This window comes from Pezoporus occidentalis, unplaced genomic scaffold (assembly GCF_034315485.1).
Source record: "Pezoporus occidentalis ecotype Australia unplaced genomic scaffold, CSIRO_AGI_Poc_V1 ctg11, whole genome shotgun sequence".
Classification (NCBI taxonomy): domain Eukaryota; kingdom Metazoa; phylum Chordata; class Aves; order Psittaciformes; family Psittacidae; genus Pezoporus; species Pezoporus occidentalis.
In genome coordinates, this window is record NW_026912886.1 from 7,298,061 (window position 1) to 7,318,359 (window position 20,299).

At 38.6% G+C, this 20,299-nt stretch overlaps 1 protein-coding gene across 1 annotated transcript in view; it reads left to right on the forward strand.

Moving 5' to 3' along the window:
* The first annotated feature begins 462 nt into the window (after window positions 1-462).
* GALK2 (galactokinase 2) overlaps window positions 463-20,299 on the forward strand; it is a 48,825-nt gene continuing 28,988 nt past the window's right edge. Inside the window, exons 1-5 of the mRNA XM_062629114.1 lie at window positions 463-891; window positions 3,349-3,437; window positions 4,773-4,896; window positions 9,690-9,780; window positions 12,631-12,777. Coding sequence (XP_062485098.1) covers window positions 590-891; window positions 3,349-3,437; window positions 4,773-4,896; window positions 9,690-9,780; window positions 12,631-12,777 — 753 coding nt within the window. The 5' untranslated portion in view covers window positions 463-589. The remainder of the gene's footprint in view (window positions 892-3,348; window positions 3,438-4,772; window positions 4,897-9,689; window positions 9,781-12,630; window positions 12,778-20,299) is intronic.

Here is a 20,299-nt window from a genome sequence, read left to right on the forward strand (position 1 = left end):
TAATGGCGTGGGTTTTCTTTCGTCTTCCTGTGGCTACTAAGTTCTTTAAAAACCTGGTTTCTTCACCGTCAAACACACAAATCGGGAGAGGGTTTTACCTCAGAAAAACACATAAATTCACAGTGAAATCTCAGTGTCACTATGCTTCTCTCAGTCCAAGCACTTAAAGCTTCTTAAGTTGAATTCTAGAGTCTTTAACATAGCAAAATACAATGAGTGAGCATTTGAAAAGCTTAGTTCTTCAGAGTAACTGCAGCCATTAACCTTGAGGGGTGAAGAGGAGCTGCGAGACTGCTTGTTTGAGGGAGGCTGGAAGAACCACGCACCAGAAAGATAAGAAAACCAAGGGGGTGGATACCGCCGCAGGGGACTGCACTGTCAGTTCATTGCTTCCATTATTATCGTGGTTTTCTGGGGAACAGACGCTGGTCGAGCGAGCGGCACTGAGGGCGATGCCAACCCGGGGCGGCTACACCTGGCCCCGCGCATCGGCTTTGAAGTCTCGCTGTTGCCTGCTGAATTCTGACAGGATTAAAGGAAAAACCCTTCCCTTCACGTGTCGAAGCGGCTTTCGTGTCACGCCTGGGCCATGGTGGGCGAGGAGCTGAAGGCTGAGCGGCCCCACAGCGTGTGCGCTGCGGGGTGCCGGTGTGCCTGCCAGCCGGGCCTGGGGCTGAGCGCTTCACCCGTGCCCTGCCGCCGGGGCGGGGAGGAGGCCGGGCTGCCAGCTCTGCCGCCCGGAAGGACGGTGTCCGCCTGTCCCGTGACCGGGGTCCAGCCGGAGGCACCGCATCGTGCCGCTGCCCGCCTCAGCCGGGAGCCGGCGTGGGGAGCCGCCATGGCTGCGGAGGCTCCCGCCACCCTGCCGGTTCAGCTGGTGGAGCAGCCCAGGTGGGTGGGTCGCTACTCCGCGACCCCGGCCCCGCAGCGAGAGGCCACGTCTGCAGGCGGGACGCGGAAGTCCGCGGGTTTATGCCCGGGCGGGCGGTGTGCAGGCGGGCAGGGGAGGTGGAAGGCAGGTGGGACGGTCCGTGCCCGTGCTCCTGGTCTGAGGTGACGGGCTTTTGACCTGTGCTGTTTTGTTTCGCCTCCGCACAAACGGGGTGCGCTTGCATTCTGTGTGGCTCCGGGAGCATCCCTTCCGCAGCCACATTGGCCCGGGCGGACTTCGGTTTCTCGGCCGGCCGGGTCCTTTCTCCCGCCCCTTCCCCAGGGAACACGGCTCCCCGCAGCACCTCGCACAGTGCCCCCGGGGCGGCAGGAGGCACGATTCACTCGGCTTTCCTTCGAGCATCTGTTATTTTTCCACATTTTTGGGGATACCGATTATCTTCTCAACCTGTTGGCTGTAAAAGAATTGTCCATGCCATTCCCTGGAACACCGTAGGTCTGCTTCTGCGTTGATACTCCCCCAGCACGTGCCAACGCATGCACTTTCGCCATGGAGCTGCACTGGGTGCGTGGAAGTAGGATGCACAGATGGTTCAAATGAACCTTTTTACCTGTGTTAACACTGGTAATTTTTCCATTTGTGTCACTTCAGTGTGATTGCACGATGACAGTCGCGTGGCAAGGATGAGTCCGGTATTTCCAGACGTGGATGTGTGAAGTTGCGAAGGATGCCATTGCTTAACACTTCTGATAATGATCTTTGATGTAGGTGCTTAAAATGCAGCGTGCCAGTTGCAGCATCAAGGCCAAAGTCTGTAAATAGCCTTTCATCAGGCCTGCTTGTAAAACCCACATTCAAAAGAGATCAATCAGCACTTAGATAAACATGCCCCTATGACTGCACTGTTTGTTCTTGGTCTCTTGGTACCAACACCACTATAAAAATATCTGTGAAACAAGGAAGTGTTCTAAATACTGACACAAAAAGGAATAAAGTTAACACCTAAAATTCTGCCAACAGATTTCCCCCTTGGACTATAATAGTACTAATGTGATCTAGAAAAGAGATTGTACAATGAAATGGCAGAAACTGCTTCTGCTAATTGGAATAGGGATAAACCAGTCAATACTAGGGGGGATTATAAGGGGAAATTATAAAGGGACCTAATGCAGCTTTGTTACTGGGCACCACAATGGAAAAGTACTGAAAGATCTGTTGGAAAAAAAAATCACAACAAATAATATTTTGTAGTTTTCCATCTAACCCACCCCCCAAAAATACCCATTCAAATATATGCAGTTGGACAATAACACAGCTTTTACAAAGAAGTACAACTAAATAATTGACTGTGAAATGTTGTAACATCTGTTTCTTGTTGCTGTTTACTTACACTTTGCATTAACTAGACTTCCAGTTCAAGTTTTAGACTAAACGTAGAAACCTTAGCACGGTTCCTGTTACTAGATTCTTGTTCGTAGCCTAAAACCCAAAAAAATAAATTTAGTTGGCTACATGCTTGAAAGCCAACAGCGTTTGCCAGTGAAATGTTGTAAGTCCCATTCTAAAGATTATTGTATTCTTAGTGCTTTTTCATCATTTTAGTCTGCTGCTTACAGTAATGAAAGTTAATGGGTTAGTGCGCAACCTAAATTGCTTTAAGGTAGTTTTGAAGTGAATCGCTATCGAATTTCTTATGCTTCACAAAGATAATGGCTGAGTCTCTTCCAGGTCTTTGTTCATCCCTGTTCCTGCATGACACACTAAACCATCCCAACTTTGCCAACACAGGGTGGAAGCTAGATACCTTTAGAGTCTTAGGAAATACAGCAATATGCCGTGTTTTACTTTGCATTGGACCTTTTAGTTCACAGCATGTCCAACACTTCCGAATGGAAAACCTGAAGAACTTTCTGGGAACTGCTGCTGTAAACCTGTAGAGTAAATACTAAGTAGCAGGGTTAATCTGAGGTTTGGAACTTTAGTTCTCTGTATACGCATTTGTACAAAAACAGGGTAGTGTCTAATGTGGAAATTGATAAAAGTTAAAACTTAGAGGAAAATGAATTTGCGCTGGCCTGGTACCGTCAGCTCTGACTCTGAAGGGAGTATTTGTGTGTGTGTGTGACAAATCCCGGTGCCACAGAGGAGCCACTGGTCCACACTGACAAATTCTTCCTCAGTGGCTAACAGATTTACAGAGCTGAAGAGTTTTAAATAAGTCACCTTCCATCCTTTTCAAGTGAACATACATATTTCTTATTAATCTGAATATTCTAATCTTCTTGGTCACAGTTAATGTAATCGAAGAGCAAAAATAAAGAGCTTAATGGAGCTCCTGATGTAACAGAAAACTGTGTATTTCAAAAAGTTAATTTGAATTTACTTTGAGAAACATTGAAACTTCCTGACTTTTATGCAAATACAGTCTTTCTAAATGTCTCTAATCCCTCTTTCAGATTGCAGAAGCTGAAGGAGATGTTTATATCAAAATTTGGATCAGCTCCCAAGTTTTATGTTCGTGCGCCAGGGCGAGTCAACTTAATAGGTAAAAGGGAAAAATTACTCTTATTTTATCTGCCATCATGGAAGTCTAGTAGTTAAAAATGTAGAATTCAAATATTATTAGGCTTAATTTTATAAGGTAAGATAAATGGAAAATACAATACTTTACTGGCTTTTACTACACCTTGTTATGAGCAACTGCACACTCAAATATCACTTTTGGAAAAAAAAATTATAGACAGTAGTGACAGTTTTGAAAGTTGAAGTGACTTCTTGCCAGCTGATGGTTGGATACCTCTTTTTTTAAAGGCTTTGGAAATGTAACCTAAAGTAGTTGCTGAACAGGGCATCCACGAATGAACTTAGTACATTTTTTTTTGTCCATTTAAGTTACCAAATATAACCAGCCACACAGCAATGCATATGATAAAGCATGGAATGATTCTATCATAATCTCTTCCTGACTCTTCTATAGAGATGTATCTACAGAACTTAGAATAGTTGGTTGTGATTCACTGGCAGACTGGAGAAACACAATTATTTTGTATTTAGGACTTGTATTTCTGTGGTAACCTTATTTTTGAGATTTCTCTATCCATGTTAGGACTGTGCTCTCCCTAGGGCTCACTTTCTTGTATACTCTTAAAGTAACCCTACGCATTTGAAGACATTTTAAGTAAAAGGATCCTGCAAAACAGAGTTTTAAAAATTGATTAGTCCATTGTGCAATTAATGATAATTTTTACCTTGGCGTTATGTGAACATACCATATAAGTAGACAGCATGTGCTAAGTGGGAATTATTCCCAAGGGGGAGGATGTTTACTACAATCCATGTGTGTTGTATGCACAATTAATGATTTTTTAAATATAATTTTTTTTGGATAAAGGTCTAGAAATTCAATGAGGGTGGGAAAAATTCAGCCACAAACCTTATCTAGTGACTGGGGAATCATCCACATGAGCAGAGATCACATGAGGAGTCATATGCTGCCTTTATCTCTTCCAGTCATCAGTTAAATGCAATTGATTTGACTGAATTTTTGTACTGTCACAACAGTGCACAAATAATGTGTCTGTTCTCTTTACGGGACAATAATTTATGTAGTGTTGTTTGAGGGTTTAATTTTTTATTAGCCAGTATTAAAACATGCAGATCTACAAACAGATGCAGTAGATAAAATCACTAAAGCAAGAACCAAAGTTTTGTGCAATACTATGAAATAGGGGAAATACACTCCAATAAATAATAAAGAGTTGAGCCTCTACTCAAAAATTGTCTCATACAGCAACCAACACCGAAGCTCTGGAGCAGCCTTGTTACTGCTATTCTAGGAAGAATTATTCCAAAATATTTTAATTGTCTGTTTCTTTGGTAGGAGAACATATAGACTACTGTGGTTATGCTGTGCTCCCTATGGCTATAGAACAAGATATACTGATTGCAGTAGAGCCTGTAAAAACTCAAGTTGTGCACCTGGCAAATACCAATTCTCTTTATTTGTAAGTAATTACTTTGTTTATTCACTAATCCTGATGGATCTTCTTATGCAATTGAGATCTGACAAGCTTCCATTGCAATATAGAGTTTAATTGTGTAAAATGAACGATACAAGCAGATGGAATCCCACTGACTCTATGCTGTGCATATTAGTTTAGAGCAATAGGTTTGCTAGTTTTGTCTCTCACCTGTTCAGATTTCTCTTGTGAGGCCTCTGATTTTTCAGTCTTTGTAAAAGTGCAATCCTGTCTTCCCTTCTTTTAGCTCATCTTTCTTGATGTAATTCCTATAACTGGCACCAGTTCAGTTTCTCTTGGAGAAGGGATTGAAATGTTCTGTAATCAATTAGGGCATATGTAAGCTAACACTCCCCTGCTCTGGAGAACCTGGGGCTGTATTTTCACAATACAACAGCTTTAGCAACAGTCCTGGCTAAAAACCTCTGTATTCCATCTTTTCCACTTCCTCCACAGCTGCTTGTTTGCAGAATTGTAGACTAATTTAGGTTGGAAGGGACCTTTGGAGATCCTTTGTAACTGTCTTGATCGCCTTCTGCTGGACTCCCTGCAGTTTGCCATGTCTTTCTTGTATTGGGAAACTCCAAAACTGGATGCAGTATTCCAGCCATGGTCTCACAAGTGCAGAACATAGGGAAATAATCCCACCATTCTTTTCAACTTCAGCCGCATTCTTCTGCCTCCTTCCTTGTAACAGACTGGTATTTGTGTAGTTGCATGGCAGTTCAGATGAGTTCACTCATCCACATGAACTTTGTGGGCATTTTACAAAAATCAGAATCAGCATAAACGTAGTTGAAGCTATTTTTCTTAAGCCAACTATTTGAGCATGTATTCCTGCTTAAAGCTCAATTTGTTATAAGAACATGTTCTGAGCTGCTGCCTGTGGCTAAGGCAGCTGAATTTTTACTTTTGTGATAAGTATAAATACTCAAATATTTTTCAATTACTTTGTGGTGTATGTTTTCCCATTATAGCTGGGCTGACTTCAGAGTTTGTCACTGCAAAAAGGCTTGCTTCTTTTACCCGTGGTCTCCCTTTCCCTGCTTCTAACACTGATTCACCCTTTGCCTTTTACCACATGTAGTACTTGTTTGATCTTACAGTAAAGTGCACTATTCACACTGGTTTTTTTTTGCCTGGTTAATTTTGTGTCATTTTAATGAATTGAATTGCCATGCACTCAGCACTAAAGCTGACTTAGGGTAAACAGTGGGAACATGCAGTGGTGAAATCGGGGAAAGGAATTGTAAGATGTGAGTGGGACCTTCCCCTTTCTTCAATAGCAGCTTCTGAACAGGCTTAAGCTGTATTGCAAAACCATTCTGCAAGAACAGTTCCAGAATTATAATAGCTTTGATTAGGAAAGGTTGTCATAATGGATACTAAATAAAGCAGTAAGCAAAAGGTGAACATTTTTAGTTGAACTTTGAGCTCTGGCACACTACATTGCAATTGAAATGGCATTCTCCTAAGGTACATAGTTCATACTAGATCTAGAATTACAGCCTTTGAATTCAGGCTGCAGGCGTAGTCACTGTATTTTTGTATCTGGCCTTCTTTTTCAGTTTGAAATCATATGTTTTAAACCATAAACCAAGCAGAGGTCTCAGAATACAGCATTAAGCATTTCTGTTTTGTTGAGACACTATTGCTTAAAAACAAAGCTGAAACATTCCCATAATTTCATAACAAAGAATATTTTTCAACACTTTGAATGCTACACCACATAACAATACTGTTGACAGTGTGTCTTCTTTCCGATCATGTTGCACTGGTAGATTTATGCTTGTGGTGAATGCATATATATAAGCCTTTGGTGAACAAGAACTATAAGCCTCCACAGAATCACTATTTCTTATTTCATTCATGTTTTGTGAACTGGTAAAATGTTTAACAGTTCTGTAGCCTTCTTCCACCTCAATAGTTTATATTAACTTTTACAAAAACCAGGACAGAGAACAGGTTGCAAGGAAAAGCACCCATGTGTTTTTCATGATAAATCACCCCAACTGATCAGATGCCTTTTATGTTATTTGGGCTAAAATGGTATTCAGAAGTTAGTCTTTTGAAGTTCCTGATACCTCTCCTTCACATGACATTTCTGTAATTGAGAAATACTTGTACAGAGAATATCAGACATGATACTTCTCAAAATACCTTCAGAAATACCAGAGGCTGGTAATGACCAATCAGTTTCCATCTTGTGGCAAAATATGAAAATCTTTTTTTAAAAACCTCAGATTTATTTTATTTTTCCCCAGAGGACTTGAGCAGAGAAACCAAGTTGGAAAGACAATGAGGTTCTGTGAGAAAGAACCAAACTGTTCTCTCAAAAATAAGGATTGATTAACTATTCAAGCAGTGAATACCACCTCAGCCAGGTGGTTTTTCTTACACTACTCAAAAAACGCATCTAATTATGGAGAATTGGAATGCTTACACCTAGCCTTAAAACAGGGGCAAGCTTTCCCAAGAATCCTTTAGAACAGTAAGGCTGGAACAGACAATATCTGAGATTTTTACTTTATGGATATGTTTTCCACAATTTTTTATTTTAGTATGAAGTCCTGAGAGCAAACTATCTACTTTCCAGTGGGAGGATTGAAGGCAAGCCTGAACATTTACAGATTAAGCATAAAGATCTGGGGATCTTGACAGTTCCACAGTCTGTGTTTGTGTGAATGATGTCCATATGAAACATGCCAAAATCAAAGGCAATTTTTCTTTGATGTTCTACCAGAAGATTGCAGAAATGAGCAAACTGCATTTTAAGAAGTCGTTATTTTATCTTGAGAACCAGCAAATACAATCGTAGTATACGTCCTCTTGTTCATTGCGGTTTTAGTTTGTCTGATCATACAAAAAGAATGACAAAAGATAATATATTTTAGAACTTTCCTGGGGGAAAGGGGACTTCAAATTTGATTTGTATTAAGCACTTTTATGTATTGATTTCCATCAGTCTTCCTTTTTTAAAATAATATAGAATTGTTGAAGAAAACAGTTGTAAGCAAACATAGGGTTTTTAAAATCTTTGTTACTTTTGACAAGTATTTTACAAGTACTTCCATGGGGTTTTGTTAATATTATATTTAAAAGCCATAAGCAAAATGTTGGTTTATTCTCTGGGATATTGTTCTAAATACACATGAATCTCCAATAGGTAGAATTTACAGCTATTCTCAAAACTTTCCTTGTACTGTAATCTCAAAACTCCCTTTCATATCTTTTGTGTTACTCTAAAAACCCCAGTAATGCCTGACACCAACTTTGCACAATTCTTTGATGCTGCATTGCTGATAAAATCTTGTAAGTGGCATTATTTTGAACAGTTCAGATTGAAAGACAGCAATCTCTGCTATTTCTGCACAATATTGAATGTTGAAATTGAATGTATAACTGACAGAATGGTCATACTGAGTTGATACTTAGAGTGTATGATCTGTCACGTAACACTGAGCTAGGAATACGTTATAGACTGGTAGTACAAGCGGAGTAACTCACTACAGCATAGCTAGCATTAGACCATAGGAAGAGGATGCAGGATTGTGGGGCTGTTTTTACAATGGTTGTTAGGTTTGGGGGTTGCATAACACAAAAATTTCAGCCTTTAATTGCACCAGAATAAAGTGAAGTTTTCAGCCGTAATTTGAAGACAATTATATTATTGTGGAGTTGCTTTATATATTATAATAAATAACTAATTCTTCATACCAATAAGAACGTCACACTAGTATTCATTACAGGTATTGACTTGCAATATTGCTTTGGATAAACATAAACCCACCGCATTATTTACAGATATAGACTGGGACTAGCCAAAACCCGAAAAATTCCATCCTCTTACAAGTTGTAGACTGCCTAATTTCTTGAAAGTTTTTATTCCCATTACACCTAAATATTCCCAGGGAATTCACCTGCCTCTGTTCATGCTATTTGGCAGACCTTGCCTTGTAAAGCACAGCTTAGCCTGTAATTCTTAAATATGTTTTGTTAGCTTTTCTTGACATTCTCAGTGCCTCTCCTCTTTGTGTGTTGAGCATCTGCTATAATGACATCAGGCAGATACAGTTATTGGGCATTCAACTATATAGACTTCTGAACAATCTACACTTCTTGGTGATTAACTCTTCAGAGGCCACTGTGCATCACTCCATTTTGGCAGCACCTATTTTACCATTAGCTTTGTTAGAAACACTCAGGCTTACCATCTTCGTAGTTTTGAAATGAAGATGGAGTAGAAAGAACACTATCAGAATTACCTGAAAGAAGTAAACTATTTTAAACTAAATTATTTTATCATGTAACATAAATAATACAATTTTGCAGCATTAGGCCTGTTCTAGCAAAGTGCCGTTCAGAGCAAAGGTAATAAAGATGAATTCCTGAGCAGGGATTACCAGAGAGCCTGAAGTGTATTTATCTCTTTCTAGGTTTGACAAATAGGATTATTTAGATATTCACTTCTCTAAGGGATCAAGAGAACATACACACATGATGGAAAGCATGCTGCCTTAATTAAGGATGGCAAAGGTAGCTTTCTTTCTGAATTTATTTAATGAAGTCTATAGCTTAAGCAAAAATTCTTATGCTTCCATCTAAGATATCCTTACTGATTTGATTCATAAAGATCTGTAAAAAACCCTTGAAAAACATGGCACAGAAAAAATGCACATCGGAATGCTTTTGTTCATCAGCAGGTGGCAGTAATAAGCCATGTTTTTAAACTAAATTTACTGACAAGTTAAAGCCTCAAGGTTTTTCTGTTTTTGCAGGGATTTCAGTACTAGTGTTAATAACATTCAGATTAACAAAACCAAACCTCAGTGGCATAACTACTTCCTGTGTGGACTGAAGGGTATTCAGGTAAGCCAAATCCATTTCACTTATGAAATTATGTGGAAGTAAAATACAACAAGCCTACCTATTCACTTTCAAAGTACTTCCCTGCATTCTATAGCTTTTCTTGACATACAGTTAAGTATTTTAATGTTAACATTTGAAGAGGAACTATGAGTGGCTTTGTATTACAATATCTGCAGAGCACTATTTTTATTACATAAATTGCAATAACAATTATTTAGTACAGTCATTACCAAACTCATTATCAAGATGGTATTTTTGTAGTTTGAAGTTAAAAAGGATGCTTTCCAATTGAATCATTTAACTAGAATTTGCATTCAAAAAGGTTTGGGGGCTTAGTCTGTCCAGATACAAAGATCCTGTTTTAGTCTTTTTCTTCCTATGGAAGCATTTTAAAAAGCATAAATCTCCATTAATTTTGGAAATCTACAACATGGGCACAACAACAGAGTGAAGGTGGTTCATACAGTAGGCAAAAGAAAGTGTAAAAAGTAGGTAAACAGCATAGAGAAGAAATATTCCAGTAAGAATCATTACTCATCCAGCATTTCAGTGTGTGGAATTTGAATGGGATTTTCAAAATTTCCTGAGTTAAGAGCGCAGCTATGCAGGAAACAGCACACTTACGGTAAAGGCAGGAACACTGAACAGACATTGTCCTGAGCTTTATCTTCTCCTTTATGAGCTAGCCTGTCTCCAGACTGACTTGAAAACTGAATGGCTTGTGAAAACCAAGTGCTGATGTTACTGTTGTCCTGGGAGGCAGCCTGAACTCAATTGAGGCTTCCTATAAATCTCACCTGCTGTTTGCAGGTGATTCATGGCTCTTTGAGGAAAAATATGATGACTTCTGAGCTCCATCCCAATCCAGTGATTTTTCTGGAAGGGCAGTTGGGATAAAGAGTGTGGGCTAGGTCAGGAACAGGTCACCACAGCCAGCCAAAATTGTGGGTAAATGTGCTTTTTAAAGCACATGAAGCTTGCCTGAGGATAGGCCATCTAGGTCACCTCAGAGGATGATACCATAGATAAGGACTGCAGACAACCAACAAAGCCTGCCTCAAACCTGCCACAGGAGTCTTCAAAATACAATATGTGGAACAATCAGTGCCACAAATCACTTTATTACAGTCCACAGTTCCTAAAGAGACCATCATCCATGTGTTTAGACCCCAATAAATTACTTAGGTTTGCAGTGACATAAGTACTTTCAATTTTGTATTGCTCAGTAACACAGGCATTTAAATTGCATTGACTGTAGAGATATAGATTAGGTCTCTTTACAATATATCCTTTCTTACATTAAGGCTAGCATGACCAATTGACTTTATTTATTTTGCAGTCTGCTACTGAGATTTGTTTCCTAAGGACAAGCTTTCATACTTGAAGGTTAATTTGCAGAGCAGGTTTGCAGACTCTAGCACTGGCAGAAAAGCAGCATAAATGTTACAGACTTAAGAAACACTGAAATACAAGTACTCAGAGGGTCCAGCGGGATAATCTGTTTATATTAAGTTGAACATGCTATCCTTTTGGGACAGAACTATTGCAGAAGTTGGCAAAGTCCATTTTCATTTTTGAAACTGAAGTACGTTTTCTATTTAAACATTGCGTGATAAGCTTGCAAGCCTGATTCACATTCAAGACGATCCAGAAACTGTGGATCAGTTTCTGGTTACTCAAGCATTTTCTGTTTTTGAACAAGCCTCTCTAGTGTTCTTCATGAAGGGGCATGGGCAGCAATAGTATTTTAGGTATGAATTCCCTTATACTTGGAGAAACGGAAATTTAAAATAATTCTAAATGATGGAAAAAGACTTTAAAGGAGGCTCTTTGTGTTTGCTGATCTCTACCATTGGTATTTACAGTTGAAGCTTTTCAGGGAAAGTAGTAGGAATTTTTTTGAAGTCAGGCATTTCTTTATGGAAATACTGCTGACTTTTATGATTATTCACATTGCACATAGTTTATTGACATACAAATCTGTATCAGAATGTAGCTATTCATATACCCCCCATATACATTCAATGAGTTTCTAATAAGAACTGCATGTTTATTTCAAACTAACAACAGAGAGACATTTATATTAAAGTGATTCTAAATACAAGGACAGAGCAACAAAAGAGTAATTAAAAGAGTATGTACACTAGAATTTATGACTTCAGATTAAATGTATAATCTTTGATATCCATTATTATGTAAAAATATTTTCAACTTTATTCTAAAAATAGCACAACAGAGACCACTGCTGCTGGTAGGTATGTCTTTGAGCTTCCTAAGGCATAGTGTTCTTCAAGTACCATTGTGGTTTTCTCATTGTCAGTCCTGTGGGTGCTTCATGAGATCAGAGGATCTGGATTTCAGTACAGCTGCATAGCTACTAGTTCCTCATCACTGTGATATGGCTCCCTGATACCACTAAGTGAAGCATAAAGTGGCCCTTCAGCTCTTTAGGATGCCTTAAGTGAAGAGCTGTGGAGAACAGGACAAAAGTAGGGTAGAAAGTGATTGGTAACCTCAGGTACTGTCACCATGGCAGTTCAGAGCAGAGCCCACCCACAAAGCTTCGTAAATTCTTGGGCGTTTAGCCCATACTGAATTCTGCTTGGGGTACAGTTCTGTTAGCTCATATATGTTTGTGTACAGGAATTGCAGACATATATTTGGCAAAGCCCTATCACTGGGTTTGCTCTTAAGGAATAGAATGAAAATTTTGCTTTATTTTGCTTATACCAGAAGCAGGTCCTTGGTTCCAGCAGCTCAGCTGAACGATTCTCTTTCTAAGTATCAGATAATTGCAAGCCTGAGCCTGTCTGTTCTTGAAACTGAGATTGTTTATTTTTTCATTGTTAGGAACATTTTGGTCTTAATAACCCAACTGGAATGAATTGTCTGCTAGATGGAACCATCCCTCCAAGTTCTGGTCTCTCTAGCTCCAGTGCTTTGGTGTGCTGTGCAGGACTCGTGACACTAAGAGCTAATGGAAAAACCCTCTCTAAGGTAATTTACTGTAAAACACGAGAGTGTCAGCAGTAAAATTCTACTTTAAATATTGTTAATGCCTGTAAACATTAAAAACACGATACAATTGTTTTTGCAAAGAGTTGTTGGATATAAACTTAAGATATTGCACAATTGAGCAAACATCTTTGGCTAAATTTTGGCAGGATTTGAATTTGGCAAGAAAACAGGCTTACATTAAAGCTGAAAAAAGGAGCATTATTGTAAGCCTGTATTTTGGCCAACCATCAGGTCCATGCCTAGACCAGATGTGCTATCTTGCAGGCCAGGACTGAGGATATATGTGCTGAAGCATGTGGACCACACCCCCGAGGCCTTTACCCTCTCCCTGAATGACTTTTCATGGCTTTAACAGCAGAGCATCTGCTGGAGGCCTGTGGAGCAATTTCTTGATAAATTATATAATCAGCACAAAGTAGAGTTAAAATTCTTCCATCTGACTCTCCTTATTCTCTTCACTTTTTGTTGTTTTTTTTTTTTTCTGGATGAACATATTTACAATCCAAAATGTATTCCTCACTTTTTTAAACAAACATTAGTCTAAACACAGACCCCAAGTATGTGACCTGTTAGCAGTACAACTGTGAGGAGAATTTGGCTTGTGTAATACAAATTTCTGGAGGAGTCACGGTCCTTGAAGGTGCCACATGGGAGTGAAGTTCTCTCCAGTAAAAATATCTGGTTAAGTGAAACTAGGATCTTAAATTAGAACATTGTCAGGAAGAGAAAAGAACAGATCTAAATATGACTGTTACACATACTTGTGCCTATTGTTTAAGGCAGACATTCCCCAGTTGTGGTAGAAAGCCAACTTAAAGTGGTACATGATGATGGCAGCTGTTAACTGGGCTTGTATACAAGCACTTATCTGAGCAATGAGGTAAACAGATCCACACAGAATGTTTTTGCTGATCAGTTTGTGACTTGCTTCTCTATGTAGCTGCAGCAATCCACTCATGAGTAAGTGCTCCATCTCACATTATGCAGCTCACAGTGCTTGCTTCAGGAAGTTATCAAGCAGGGTTAAGACAGAAGGAAGCAGGGCTGGTGAGGCAGGGCAGCATTTTTATGTAGGGGGATGTGGCTACAGTCACCGTCACACTGCTTTGTGTTGGTGTGGTAAGTGATCACAAGGTAAGTAAGGGATTGGACACTTAACAGAGGCTCTAGTTTGTGAGGTGAGACATATAGTGCAATGGTAGATTAAAACATGGAGTGGAGGATCCCACTTTGATGAATGAGGCTTTGCAGTAAGATGGTTGGAAGTGACAGATGTGCTTTTTTATACATGTGTACCTGGCCTGGCAAGAAGTGTCTGGTTCTGCACAGATGATCTTACCACAAGTCACCACCATCTCTGATGGTGGTAACCAAATGAGCTAAGCTTGAGAACTACTGATCCAAATCACTGGAGTGCATGTGATCAGAAACTGGGTATCTGCAAGATACTTAAAACTGATAGAGGTCAGAAAGCCCAAATTTTACTAGATAGTAGAAATCTGTATTTGGAAAACCAGAAGCCAGGTTTTCATTATTCCAAGAAGTGCTGCACAGCTTTCTTCAGAGAATAAGTGATACAGCATGTATCTTGAGCTGAATATACACATGGCTTGGGAGTGCTGGCCAGCATTATGCCAGACCTGTTTAAAGAAAGGTGCAAAACTCCTTTTGGCATTTTCATAGAAACTTGTGGAGGAGCAGAAGGAAGACAGAGACTCCACTGAATGTCTTTCCTTCTCATGTGTCCTGTTCAATCAGCCCAAAATCTCTTTTGCTTGCTGGTTGAAACGTGCTGAAAGTTAATCTTGTGTCTCAAATATACCCGGACAAATACAAGAGACACAGTTGCATGTTTGTGTCAGGAAATCCTGCTGTCTGCAGCCAAATATTTTGCACTTGTGAAAAAAAAAAAAAAAGAGCAATTAATGTACAGATGAGAATTTCCAATAGCCACTGTAGGAGCTGGTAAGAACACACCCAAGGATTTGTGTGCTTGCACAGATGGAGAGACCTGTTCATGGTAGTTAAGACAAAGAATGACAGCTCTGAAGAGCAATTACTTTTGTCCAGGCTCTTAAATTTCCCCAAATCTTACAGGACAGTAAAACCAAGTTCAGTGTTCTTGGCTAATTTATGATTTAGCATTAGAGACCTCTTACATCTAGCTAAATCCAGATTCTCTGTTGCACTGAATTTATGCTTAGCCTTGCAAAACTGCCTTGGATAAGGCAGTGCTAGTCTGAGTATAAATTAGAGCAATCTAGGCATGTGAGGCCTCAGAAGTATAAAACGTGCTCTGGCCACTTCTTTGCAGCTCCTAATGCATCCTGTGCTGGTGTCAAATGGTATCTGTGCAGGATCCAGTACTGCTGGCCGTGTATCAGCTGGGAGCTCCCGCATGGCAGGGGAATTCTTAGCTGACTAGAAATAGGGACTTTCCAGATCCTTTCTACTAGAAAGCAAATCAGGACCTTGCATTTTTAGGGCTCTGAATATTTATGTGTTTATTCTTAAGAAAGAAATACCGCTTTACGTCACCCCTCTGCCTTTTTTCTTCCCGAAATGTTTTAGTGTTGCAAAAGCTGTACATGGTGGTATTTATAAGTAACAATATTTGGTCATAGTGGCAATTTTATGAGAAAAGAGATGCCCCTCATTAGTCTGATGGACTTTGCAAAATCTTAATGTGATGGTTTGTAGCAGCAAGACACAAACTTTTGGCTCTGGAATCAAATTTGGCTGAATTGTAGGGCTTCTGTAGCCAAAGTTATGAAAAAATGACCTTTCACTGAATAGAACATTTATCTGTTTTGTTTCTGTGAAACTATTTTTATGAGAATATTTTAGTTATATGCTCTTTTTCCTGATAAATGTAAGTTTAAAATAGTAGCTGTAGAGTACAAGTTTCTGAAATTCAGAGCTTTTATGAGATAACACTTCCAGTGTGAAGTTTGGGCCTATGAGATTAAGAGCCAAAACCAATAAAAATGAACAATATTGTAAAAGGATAGCTAGAATTTCTTGGTGGCTTACTTTAAAAATAGTACTTTTCTGATGTTGAAAACAAAATCAGGAAAAAAACTGTGCTCTCACTAATTGCTGTGTGCAGCAGCCTGCAATGGGGCATTGTTTCAGTGTGCATACAGTCTTTTTTTCTAAAAACCCATCACACACATACACAATAGTTTAGGGAAAATACCAGTCCAAGACAATTCAGCCAGATGTGCAGTGCTAACTAGTTGCAGCAGTGCAATAGCATTCAAGTAACAAGATGGAAAATTTAGAATGCAGTCTTTAAAAAGAATCCATTTTTCTCCTCCAGAGTGGATGCCAGTCTAACACGGTGTTGGCACCACTCAAAGAACAGCAATGCTGAGTATTAGCTTTTGATTTTAAAATGATTTTTTATTTTGCTGTTACAAAATCAATCTTTTGTAGAACTTTTCATCAGGAGAAGATACATTTTGTAAAGGAAATATAATAATGTTCTAAATTGTCCCAGCTTTGTGTTTCATGGTAGGAATTAATGAGTACAGAAAATCACTTAGTACTTTTGAATAACTAGATTTACTTGAAAGATGTGATGATAGTGTTGCTGTCCAAATGTTAAATCTTGTGGTACTAAGTTATCTCCAGCCACCCTAACATTTTTTTCTGTTGCTCAAAGGCAACTGTGCACACACTGGGAAAAACAGATCAAAGGCTAATAAGGTTTATTTAATTTAATGTGAAATGTTGCATGTAGGAAGTTGAATTATATTTGGCTCTATCTAGACTAAGAAAAATCTTAGGCAGAATGATAAAGGAACCAAATCTAATCTGTAATGGCACAGTGTCCATTGGCTTCAATTTTCTCAGAATATGGCTCAAATGAATTTGAGTGTGAGATTTGGAACTAGATGATCTTAAGGTCCTTTCCAACTCTAACTATTCTATGATTCTATGATTTAAACATTTAAACAGTTACGGTACCTGGTAATGTCATTGATTTCAGTGGGAGAACAGATAGGCTAACTAGGGCCCTTTCAGCTGAAGCCTGTATATAATAAGGAAAGAGCTTTAACTGAATACTTTACCATTTTCTAATAATTTTTCTGCTGTGTAGTAGGACTTTAATATCTAGCTGTCTGGCAAGAAAATCTGTGAGCATTCATAATGATAGTATGATGTTGAAATTAACAGTGCATGCTGGTAATGCAAGTTAGGATTATTTTATAATATTGCTGCATCAAAAATGTTTGATAGATGCATGCTCAGGTTATGTATGTGCGAAACTCAAACTGCTTACACAAAAATTGGTACATAGATACTGTATTTTAAAGTACTGTTAATATTGAGAAATGTTAAAGTTCCTTTCTCCCTGTGGAATTAAAACCCAGGGGGTTTTAACTTGGTAAATTTGACTCTGTGTGTTTGTAATCAAGAAGAAACAGAGTACTTTGGAGCAGTGGTAATCAAAGACCATAATCTCTCATCAACCAAATTGATAACCTTCTATTTGAACATGTTAGAGGGCAGACAAAGTCAAGCTAAGATTGCTGTGCTTATGAGGACATCCAGATAATATCTGACAAATATTTTCCCATTTTGGAAAAAAGTAAGCATAATTACCTTGTAAAACATATATGAAGTTCAGCTAATTGGGATTTTGTATGCAAACTGGAAGCAGATGGCAACTTCCAGCAGTCTATTCCTAGTCAAGACCAGATATTAAAAATAAGGACATTCCTGGTGGTAAAAAATAACCTCAAAATTTGGCCATCATTTTATACTTTAATAAATAAAACGCAGTGCCTTATAGTTCAGAAGTTATTTTTGCATGTCTATACATATGTATAAAATGTGCACAGATTGAAAAAAAAATTACCATCTAACTAGACTCTAAATATTCCCTAAGTGATGGAGAATGTTTTCTTCTGAATGTCAAATGCACATCCTTATCTATAAATGTTTCTTCCCTGTGTGCTGTGAACCAAACCCTGTAGAATTTCATAGAAAATCTACACTAAATTTGCCATAAAATGACCAACATTATTTGTTGTAAAGGGAAACAGTAGACTGAACCTGACTTTTTAGACTAAACTGGCCAGAATGTTCATGAATGTGCACTGGGAACCATTACTGTGTTGCTGTAGAGTGAAGGTATGCATAGGACTTACGGCTCAGTAGATATTTAACTACTCCAGTTACTTAAATTTGCATACTGAAGAGACTTTTGGAGCACTGAAAATGACAGTCTAAAATTAGTTTGTATTTACAAATGTGTTTTCTTCATGGAGCTTCCCTTCACAAACAACAAAACTTAAAACAGGAAGAAAATTGTGTTGTTTTTTTTTTATTTTAAAGATTAGCTCCCACTACTTCTGCATTATTCCATACAGAAAATATAGCATGTTTAACTTGGGCCCAGATGAGCTTACATAAAACCACCAAGGCCGATGTAATTTAATACTATCATTTTATAGAGAAGGTTGCTTTATTTTGGCTGCTGTCATTACAGATTTGTATATATCAAGTTACTGGGTAATGCAGGGTGAACTGTTCCAAAAAAGTACTAAGCAACACTAATTCTGTTTTACTAACAGATATTTGCCTGTCTCCTACTCACTAATTTTCTTACTCTTTTAAGGGGTTTAATCTTACACAAGTTTACTTCTTTAAAGGTCTGTGTGAGATTGAAAGGGATTGATCACTGGGACAGAATATATTGACAGTGACAGTTATATAGGGACAAATTCTGTCACAGTTTACATACTGTCCAGACCCATTGCAGGAGTGAAAATCAGAACAGTTGGCCCTTGGCCTCTTAGTGAGCAAGGGGACTATTAAAGGTGAAACTCCTTTATCTGTTCTCACTCAGATAAATCTTCAGGTTTACATTTTTAGGATTTTTTTTGGAAGTAACTGATCATCTGTTCACTGTCATTATTCCTCAGATACCTAAATACCTTTGTACATTTAGGCCTTCGTATTCATTTTCAATACCATTAAACAGAGAGAAACTGAAATAAATGATGGGGCAACAGAGAATCAGACCTGTATTGGGTGGTTCATAATTTATCATGCTGCTGAAGTATTAGGGTATAGATGGCCAATTTAACAGAATCCTGGATTGTGCCTGGAAACAGTCAGAAAAATATTCTTTTATCGATTCTTCAACATTTTTGGAAGGCCAAAAATACTTGGTTGGAAATCACAGCCTGAATTTTAGGTGTTTCATATTGAAGCATAAACAAGCAGAAAAACAATACATACTAGTGAAAAGTATCAATTTTCTGAAAACCCACTTTTTCCATTAAAAATCCCAAACAAGGTAACTTGATGCAGAGCTATTGATGAGTTCATATTACAAGAAATCTCTCCATCTAGAATAACTACACATAAGGCAACTAATAATAAAACATCACAACCCTTCTTTGTCAGACTAAATTGTATCTCCACTAATATGATTTCCCAGATTAGACTTTCTGCATGCTGGATAGGAAATCTTGTGGCTCAAAGATAAAACAGATTTAAGTGGTAGTAATTTCTTTCTTTGTAACCCAAGATTGACTTGCTCCTTATCAGGAAGAACCTTAAATTGCTTCAAACAAAAAGCAGAAGTAGTTAGTAGAGCTCTTAGATCAAAGGCTAGCCTAGGTCTGCACATGGGGGCCTGTTCCCTGGTAGAAAAACTGGTAGGTGCTGCCTCCTGCAATAGGGTACATTCAGAATCAAACTTCTGACAAGGAGCAGTCTGAAAACAAAACCATTTTGTACATTGCTTCAGATTTTTCCAAATGCTCCAACTAAAATTACCTAAACCTGAGAGTTCTGTTTTGAAATTTTGAGAGACAGCAGCTTCCTTAATCAATTACTTCACATAAATTTCTTAATGCTTCATTGCTTATAGGGCATGTGAGTGAATTGTATGCACTGAGATTCTACTCCTAATGTTGATGTTTTGTATTGTTTTCAGTACAGATACTCTCATTTAATGTGTTGCATCTTCTCTTGCTGGATAAACAACAAAAACCCCTAATCATGCAACTTACTGATACTGAACATGTCCCAGTGAAGCACAGCCAACCTGGCCTCTGTACTTGTCAACAGCTATAAAAGTACTGTTTGCCTTTGTATGTATCATATTGGGTCTGGCATTCAAGAGCTGCAATATTTAGTATTTCTTGACAGATCACCAGAGAGACATCAAGGTTTAACTCACCTACCAGCTACTACTGCTGTCATGTTATGCTTGTCCCTCTCCCATGTTCAGAGGCTGAACTGATTAATTGTACAAAATAGCTCAGGGTATTGCTAGATTAGGTTTAGATACTTAACTTTCCATCCCAGCTTCTCTGCTTACTATTGCTTATGTTTGCAGACCTCACTACAGTCAGCAGAAAGGAACAGTTTGTTTTAGCCGTGCCACTGCAAAGCAGGTTTAAACAAAGGGACTTTGCACAAGGGTGGCCAACATGGTCACGTAATCTTTCCTGTTGACTGAATGTGGTGTCAGGAC